Genomic DNA, 10,000 nt, shown 5'->3' on the forward strand with positions numbered 1-10,000 from the left:
GTTGTTTTCATTCTTCAAGACAACACAGTGGCAGAAAAATTGGGGCGAGAAACTCATTGGAACTGAAGGAGACGTGTAAAAAAAGCGTTACTAAAAAATGAAAACACATCATGGACAGAACTTGTAGAACACAGTATAGAAGACCATTAATATCACTGATATAGAACTTTACAAGCTTTTATGCTCCTGCTTGTGTGTGAGTGTGTGTGTGTGTGTGTGTGTGATTGTGTATGTGTGTGTAGGGGTGTGTGGAGGTATGAGTGTGAGTAAGAGAGAGTATGTCTGTGTTTTTGAAAATTTATGAAACATCTTCATTTATCATTTTAATATTTATATATTATCATTTTTTAAATGTATTTTTTGTTTATCTATCTATGTACTGTATCTTTTTTATTTCAAACATTGTAAACCAAATGACAAATTGCCATTTTTTTTTTTTTTTAACAATAAAGGTTAGATTATTATTATGATTAATTTTAGACTTCTGATATTTACAAGTATAAAAAAATAAATAAATCTTTTTCTTCATAGATGGATGCACCTGGTAAGTTGTAAAGAAGGTTATCAACACCTACAATAACAAGGTATCTTCTCAAAACACTAGGGAGTCCCAATAGCTCAGTTGGTAGAGCACTCACTTGACACGCAAAGGGACCAAGATTGATCCTGGGAGCAGTCGAGATTTTTTCTGACCCCCCCCCCCCCCCCCACTGTCCACCCAGCAGTGAATGGGTAGCTGAGTCTGCTAGATTTGGCGTAAAGTAGGTACTTTGCGATAAGACTAGCGTCCTATCCAGAGGATAGCAAGCAATTGCTATTGTCCGTTTCGCGCTACAGAAATCGGGATAAACTACGGCTCTATGAGCCTAATGGCTCTGAAGGACTACTACTTTTTTTTTATCTCAAAACACTTCACTTACCAATCCCAGAATCCCGTCCAAGAGAATGAGCCGACTGGGAGATGGTGTCGGAGCTCTCCTTCCTTCTGCTGCTACTCCACTCCGACTGGAACGGTAGAGAAGGTTGGCCGCCGTGGGAAGCACTGGCCGCGTTGCGATAAGATGACTGGTTTATGGCCGCAACAGAGGAGGAGGTTGGTGCTGGGAAGGCAGTTAGTGTGCTGGACCCCACCGATGATGACAGGCCTCCTCGGCTGCCACTCCCATGGGCGGAGTCGAAGGCTGTTTGTGGTGTCAGGTGGGATGACATGTTTTCTAGCTGGCCGCTCGAGTTGGATTTGAAGGAGATGGTTTGTTGCAATCTTTGGAGGGTGGAATCGTCTCGAGCCCTGCGGCCTGGGGGGTGAAAATGAAACGATAGCAAAAGAATCCGGAGGTACAAATTAATCGTGTCCTATATATCAGGAAAGCATTAGAATTACATATTCGAGGCTTATGAAGAAAGGAATAAAATCAAATACATATATATATATATATATATATATATATATATTATATAATATATATATATATATATATATATATATTATATATATATAATATATATATATTTATATAATTATATAATATTATATATATATATATAATATATATATATATATAAATTTATATATACAGAGTGTCCATAAAGTCTGGGTACATGTAGTATTTCACTATATATTTATAATGTTTCATTTATGCTATAGATTGTGGAGATTTGGCTGAAAAATACTAATCAAAGACTAACCCTAATAGAAAAAAAAACCCTCGGACTGCTTTGCACTACCTTTCAATACTTCACAAATTAAAATGGCGGCCGAGAATCAAAACAATGGTCAAATTAGGAAATTTTAAACTTTCACAAATCTATCAAGGTTTGTTATAGAGTTTTTAAAATGCTTCTTTATGATGACAAATTGAATAAACGCCTGACAAAAGATCTACAGTGAAAATACAAATTGAAAGAATACTGGGGATGTAGGAGCTTTCGGAATGTCTCCCCCCTAGCACCTTTACTAAGACTTATGACTAACCCTAATAGAAAAAAAATCATCACAAATCTATATGATGACAAATTGAAAAAAATAAACGCCTGACAAAAGCCAACGGTTGAAAATACAAATTGAAAGAATACTGGGATGGAGGAGCTTTCGGAATGTGTCCCATTACCTAACTTATGTGAGGTCAAATGAAAATCTGAATCAGACGCGAAAAATATCAAGTTTGTTCGGGCTAGAAGCTAGACAGATACAATTGACAGTTTGCAGACAACATTTAATCAAATATTTCCCAGGGCAATAATTATCACATCGATGGCATAAAAACAACCGTAATATCAGCAGTAATATTAGTAGACGTTGTTAATCGGTGAAACTTGTTTAAAATTTGTGTAAATCCGAATACCTTCATGTGATCAAGTGGATAATATCACTATGAATGCCACGATTTGCTGAAAAATGCCAACACACACACACATGTATACACCACACACAACACACACACACAAACACACGCAATTAGAACATACTACTACATAACAATACTGATCACCGCTAAATCAACAACACAACGGAAGTAATAATAATACTTGATGTCATAAATAGATGACGCAAACTGACAACTTTTTACAGTGACGAAATTGGTTGTTTTGAGAGTGTTAGTGTCGCGGTATGTATTTTTATGATATCTGTGTGACTCAACGAACTTTCAAACTGACTTTAAATTATAAAAGGAAATCAAGTTATCTGTTTATCTATCTGTAAAAAATACATTTATTTTCAAATCTTTCAGTAGAGTTGTGCGCCGTATAATTTTTTTTATTGACTCACATAAGCACAATGTTCTCCACAATGCTATATTTTTTAAAGAAAGGATATATATATCTTGGAAGAAGCTCCCAATGTCCCAGGTTTGAGAAAGTTTGTGCCAAGATCATCTTCTTCCTCCTTTTCTTCGTTGGGCATGACCTAGAGTTATGGCCAACTTTTTTGAGGTTTGTACATCAAACAACCATGCTTTTTCTTGCTTCTTTCTGTATTTTATTTTATTTTATTTTAGTTCTTTTTGGGACAAAATAAAATACAACCAAAAAAAAAAATATCTTAAGAAACAAATAATATTAAATATAGTTTCACGTTCATTAAAATAAAAAAATCTTATTTGTTCTTTTATTATCATTATTATTATTTTTTAATTTCACACATAAAATTGGACTAGGATTATCCATAAACACAAACAAAATAAATAACTTCACATTAAAAGATAATTTAAAAAAAAAAATGTTTAGTGTGACTAGTTACCTTGTCGACTGTCTACCAATCCAGGAAAACAGGTCGTGCTGTCAGCATCGTCCCCAAAAACGGCATCCTGACCACCAGTCATGCCAGCCAGAAATGGTGACATGATGCTCAGGTCATCGGAGAATGTACGTTGATGCATCTGGTAGGGGCAGACGATGGCAAGCTCTATCTCTTTCAGGACCAAGGGGATGAAGAACTCTGTCTCTGACGAAGATGATGATGATGATGATGATGATTGGGGTGGCATTGATGAAGGGAAATGTGAGGATGAATATTGTTGGTCTTTAGGAATTCTATGATTGTTGTGTGTATTATTCACATCAGTTCTATGATGATATTGATGATGACGATTGGATGAGGGTTGATGAACATCGTTCATCGCTGAGGTATCGTTACTCCTGTTGACTAGATCTGTGCTGAGTTCAGTTTGAAACGTGGAGAAAGATTCCGAAAGCCTCAACAAAAATAAATATTGGTAGTGAGTGACTTGTATTCTAACTTTTCTATCGACGGAGATAAGAACGCACAGTCTATTCACGGGTTCAGTTTTTTCAATGGAATTGTTGGCACTGAGATGGTAATCCTCCTGTGACTTGCATCCCTCGGGTGTAGGCCTGGCACTGTGATGGGTCCATGCACCATCCTCCTGCCACTGTGATGACGATGGTGGTGGTGGTGGTGGTGGGGGCACCTGTTGATGATGCTGATGATTATGGTTGTGTGGATGATGATGATGCTGATGTTGATTCAAGGAATCATGGGTAGTAGAAGAGGGAGAATTGTAATAATTATTATTATCTGCATCACTGTGTTGTTGATGGGGATGACTGATAGCGTTTCTATTTCTATCATACTGTTGATAGTGTTGTTGTTGAACTAATTCCTGATGGTTTCTAAAAGACTGATCTATATCATCATCTTCCTCCTCTTCCCCATCATCTTCATATCGTATCTGGCGAGAAGAGGACGAGTACCTTCCTTCCTCTCCTCCACTTCCCTGATATTCAGTGACCATGCGACTAGACGACGACCTACCTCTCGGGTCAAGGCTGCCTTCTAATCTTTCAGATGACCTTGACCTTGACCCGGTCATACTCTGCCGTTCTTGATGGTGCACACCAAAACCAGCTCGATCCACTCTACTGCTGCTACTGCCGCGGGAAACCCCGTCATGCCTACTAGTGCTCCCACTTCTACTGCTGCCCCCTCTCCCATCTCTCTCTCTGCTTCTTGTCACACTGTTATCTCTGGATCTACCTCCACCTCCACCACCACCGGTCTGTAAATCCCTCACCCTCCTACCTCTACCGTCTTTCGTCGTAGCATCGTTGTCGTAATCACCGTCTTTATCTCTCTCCCTGTGGCCATCACCTTCCATTGTTTGTTCATAACCGCTTAAACGCTCATCACTTCTACCTCTTTCTCTCTCCAGATTACTGTTGTTACTCCGTACACCTCCCCTATCTCTAGACCTCTCCATTTCCTGTCTCTCCATTTCATAGGTCAGATCCCGCCTCTCCCGACTGCTGGATCTAGTCATTCTTCTGTCTCGACTCATGGACGATTGCTGCACAGATGATCCTCTCTCAGAACTGCTACTACTATTCTGCCTATTTTTTCTGAAATTCATACTAGCGACCTCTCGTAAGTTTTGATCATAACTTGTGGACACCTTCTCTCCTCTGGACGTTCGATCTTCTCCATCTCGTTCCCTCTCTCGTCTGTTATTGTAATAGCCTATATCTTCTCTACTTCTCCTCCTTCCTCCTCCTCCATGCTGTCGAGTTCCTTCGTTTGATCTATCCTCGTCACTTCTCCCCCACTCCAAACTAGATTGCCCCTCCGCCCCAGATCTCTCATCTCTCCATCCTTCCACATTACGATGTGAACCATCCATCGCCTCACCCCTACGATCACTGCTAGAACTACTACTCTGTCTAATCAACCTGGATTCAGTCTTTCGACTACTACCACCACCACTACTGTTGACATCCCCACCACTACCACATCTATCTTTATCTCTCAAACCACTGCTGTCCCTTCTCCCTCGACTAGAATACGAATCTCGATCTCGGTGACCGCCAACACCTCCACCTCCGCCACTGCTAGTAATAGGAGGACTGGAGCTCGACCTCGAATCTTCTCGTTGAAGTCTCCGTTCTCTTCTATGTCTTGACGACGAAGAGTCTGGTTGATGGTAATCACTATTTGTCACGGCGACCTGGTCTTCGACATGACTTCGAGGGTAGATCTCGTTGGATGATCCATACCTCCCTCGATCTGAATGCTGCTGGTGATGATGATGACTAGAAGACGATGACATACCCAGATCTCGACTGGATGAACGCGATGAACGCTTCCTGTCGCTACCAGCATGGGGCGATTCAACTTTATCCATACCCTGTTGTTGCTGTGTCGGCTGAGACTGGGCATTTGACCTGCTTCTCCGTGAAGAAGAGCCACCTGGGTTGTTATTATTATCACCTTTACTCGTAGATTCAGGAGATATGGAGAGGCGAGATGGCCTTCTGTCATCTTCAGACATTCGGTATTGATGTCTTGAAGAAGATGTCTGATGATGTTGTGCACTACGATGATCCTCTCTAGCAACTGTGGTATCTTCAAATCTCTCATGTTTTTGACGGTGCTTTGGGTCGGATGAGCGAGAAGATGTTGGATAATGCATTGAGTCTTCTTGTTGCTGTTGAGATTGGTAGAATGATGATGATGATGATTCTCTAGTGTCGCTGGGGTCACAAAAATCTTGGGGGTCCCTGGATTCCCAGTCATGGTGAGAGGATGAGGAAGTTTTATATTGTGTATGTTGCTGGAGACCCGTTGTCGTGGGTGCCGAAGGGCTGTAATCTCGCCTCCCTTGTGACTGAGACCGATGGCCAGAGTTGCGAGGTGAAGAAGATAATTGGGTACATTGACTATTGTTAATATGGCTTACACTACTACTACTACTATCACCAGCATTGCCAGTGCCATTATGGCTGAGGTTGGTGTTATCACAGATGGGTGGCGAGGAGCCTAACACTGGCATGCCAGATTGATGTTGATGTTGCTGCAAAGTTGATGACTTGGATATAGATGAAGACGATGATAGATGAGGGTTCTTGTTTGAGGATAATGGTGATGATGATTTGTCTGCAGCTCGTTGGACATCTATTCTAACACGTTGATGATGATGAGGAGGAGGTGGCGAAGGTTGGCCTTGACCTTTAGGGTAATTTGCATGATGAGGATTACACAGAGGCTTTTTGACAGTTTTTTGGTATTCAGACATACTGATCCAAAATGACACAGGAATGGCTTCGACAAACGGAACCGGCCGGTTCTTGCAGTTCTGAATACCTAAAAACTCTAGCCAGACTTGCTCTGCCGCGACTGCCCAGATGTCAGCTGAGGCCAAGCGCTTTAGACTGTCACATCCAAGCTTGTGGCTGGTTGAGGGAGGATGGGATGACGATGGGGGAGGGGAGAGTTGATACTGTTGTTGTCCTTGCTGGCTTGATCCATTTTTTGTGGTATTAGAGGAAGATCCTTTGGACTTGTGCTCACTGAGAATAGTCTTCACATCTGAAAAAAAAATAGGAAAATAATGAGTTCCACACATACAGTACAAATCACTTGTTAGGTGCACTATTATTATATCAAGTTCTGAAAGTTTCTTAAAATATACCCAAAACTATTAACGAGTTCACACCTCAGTTCAGTGTGAACTAGAGACAAGTACCTAACAAATACAACAACGCTCTGACTGTTCAGTCATTGACCATAATATTCGAATTGCTCTATTCTTGATAAGAATCTGGAAAAAATGTGCGCATGAAACAGTGTTGGACAAAGGAGAGACAAAAATACAGGGGGAAAACAAAAAATCAGACTGCTTCAACTACTTGAGTCAAATCAGGCTTTGGTTTGTTTTTTGTTTGTTTGTTTTGTTTTTTTTTTTTGTTTTTTTTTTTTGTTTGGGGGGTGGGTGGGGGGGGGGGGGGGGGGTGGTTTATCTGTATTATCTGGCACCGTTTCATGCCCATCTGAAAAAGTGAGTATCACAAGAGGCAGGGTGATTTAACTGGCACCGTTTCATGCCCATCTGAAAAATTGGTTATCACATGAGGCAGGGTGATGGGTAAGGTGTTCTATACACATCTGAAAAAGTGTTTATCACACGAGGCACAGTCTTCTGGCACTTTCCTACTCACTTCATTTCTTGTTGTTATCAACATAAGTGCCTGCTCCACTCACTTTTCTGAATAGTCTATAATAGTAATTTTCGACATTACATTGCCATATTGATATATATTTCCGTACATTCAAAGTTGTGTCTGTGAATCATACAATACAAGCTATCTGAGATTTTGTAATTATAAACTATTGTTTCAGGCATTCAAAGGATAATTCCTATATTCAGCCTTTAACTCACTCAACCCTGACACCGACTATATCCGTAGTTTACCCGGGTTACTTTTACCCCATGCCAATTTATTGCATTTTTATGAGACATATTATAAGCGTAGTTTCCATGTTAACGATAGTTGAATAAAATTATCTATGTACATGCTAATTTTTAATATATTTTTTCCAATTTTGAAAAGTAGCAAAAATCTCTAGGATTGAGTGAGTTAATAAGATGAGGTAATTATTTTCCAATTCTACAAACCTGGATGCAAAAAGGCATTGTCTTTGTCGAAAGCATGATCCAGCAAGTTTTCTGGAATGGCCTGGCCCTCTCCACAAAGATCATCGAAAGGAAATTCTGTCTCGGACAACAGTTTGGCTGAATCGTAAGTGTCAAGCAGCGTCTTCAGATTGGATCTGGTCAGGCAGTCGTCCGTTCTACAGTTGCTGATGACCATCTTGGATATCTGGAGCTGCACCGCTTCCGGTCTGTCAGGCTGTCCTTCCACTGACTCCTCTGCAGGCATTATCATCTGGAAAATAATAAAGAAATACATTTTTTCAAATAAAAAATTTGTAGTCCTTCAGAGCCCAAATTTATCCTGGTTTTGTAGCATGAAACAGACAATAGCAATTGCTTGCTATCCTTTGGATAGGACGCTAGTCTATCGCAAAGTACTTTCCACCACAGATCTAAGAAATCCAGATACCCAATCGCTGCTGGGTGACAGGGTGGCAGGGGAGGGGGGGGGGTTCAGAAAAAAAAATTATTATTTTCTTTTTAATTTATGTTCTGGCTAACTTCTGACTAAAATGATCAATCACCATATTGTGTTTCTATCAAAAAGTTTTTTAAAAACATGCATCTGCAATAAAGCTGACAGTTAAACGTACGACTGAATGTAATGCCTGGATAGAATGACCCATGTGTACAGTCATGAAATTCCCATAGTGGGCAGGGAGGTACATATGGTGTCTTCAATCCCCCTATGTCTGTTTTCCAACTTGCTTTCTGTCTTTGTCTTGGAATGAGATTACCTGGTTTTGTCCTGACCCTGGCCGGATACCCATGCTACGAGGGAAACAGTCAAATATATACTTAGTTTTGGGAGATGATATTTTTTCCCCCTTGTAAATCATCTCTCTGTTATGCACTGTATTATTTTTCCTTTTACATATGTGATTTGTAAAGATTTGAGTGTGTTCCACGTGGTGGGGACCTGTGCTTATGTCTGGATGAGACAATAAGTGATCTCAAACTGAGTACACTGATAGTGTACTCTTGGAATCTACATCTGTTCCCTATTTGAACCGATCCCCCTTTGTCTGCCTTATTCTTGGGTGATTTAATTGTAATTCTAGAACTTTTTACTACCCCATTTTCTTCCTCTTTATTGGCGCTGATATGACCTAAATGTGTTGCAAGTGCCGTAAAACCCTTAAAAACAAAAACAAACAGTCATCAAAATAGCTTACCCTGGGCATAACGAGTTCCACTTTGGTGTCAATGTGTTCAGATGCTTCCGTCTCATCCAAATCTGTTTCCTAATCAAATTGAAGATGAAGAAGAAAAAAAGAAGAAATATATTTAATCATCTGGCACAACACGCATTAAATTGTAAAATTGTGAGAAAGGAGAGAGAGAGAGAGAAAGAGAGATGATAGAGAAAAAGAGAGAGAGAGAGAGAGAGAGAGAGAGAAAGAGAGAGAGAGAGAGAGAGAGAGATGATAGAGAAAGAGAGAGAGAGAGAGAGAGAGAGAGAGAGAGAGAGAGAGAGAGAGAGAGAGAGAGAGAGGAGGGTTAACCCTCTCCTTACCAACTATAGGAAAATCGTCACATTCGTTACGATAATAACAGCCAACATTTTTCTTATTCCAATATCTTTTGTAAAAAGAAAATGAACAATGTGTTGTAGCACGCAAGAACTTTCTGCTATTATGTTTGAGTGACAAAAAAAAAATATTTTTTGTGTTAGTCGGGTGTAAAGTTTTTGGGGGAATCCTGAAAATGGCTGCTGGTAAGGAGAGAGTTAAATACATCATCTTCCTCCAGGCCCAGTTCTTTCATATCGACCTTTACCCTTTCCAACCATCCTGTCTTCGGGCGTCCCTTTTTTCTCTTTCTCGCTAATTGTTTATCTAATACTTTCTTTCCCACAAACCCCCTCTCTCGTCTCACAACATACCCAAAGCATCTCAATCTATCTTCTTTCATCTTTATCCACACATTCTTCACTTCAGCCAACCTTCGAATCCGTTCATTTCTCACACTACGGCTATGTGGTCTAGTGGCATTGCACTCGCTTTCCGATCGGAAGGTCCTGAGTTTGAGCCTCGCTCGGCGCAAAGTTGAAA

General features: G+C 40.3%; 1 protein-coding gene across 1 annotated transcript in view; it reads right to left on the reverse strand.

The window, feature by feature from the left end:
- Positions 1-10,000, reverse strand: part of LOC144978021 (uncharacterized) — a gene marked incomplete in the record, with an annotated part of 137,858 nt that overhangs the window by 6,864 nt on the left and 120,994 nt on the right. The window contains 4 exon segments of the mRNA XM_078923471.1: positions 921-1,295; positions 3,239-6,820; positions 7,908-8,178; positions 9,122-9,190. Of these exon segments, the coding sequence (XP_078779597.1) occupies positions 921-1,295; positions 3,239-6,820; positions 7,908-8,178; positions 9,122-9,190 (4,297 nt within the window).

This window comes from Berghia stephanieae, chromosome 8 (assembly GCF_034508935.2).
Source record: "Berghia stephanieae isolate SIO BIC M18660-M18661 chromosome 8, UCSD_Bste_1.3, whole genome shotgun sequence".
Classification (NCBI taxonomy): Eukaryota; Metazoa; Mollusca; class Gastropoda; order Nudibranchia; family Aeolidiidae; genus Berghia; species Berghia stephanieae.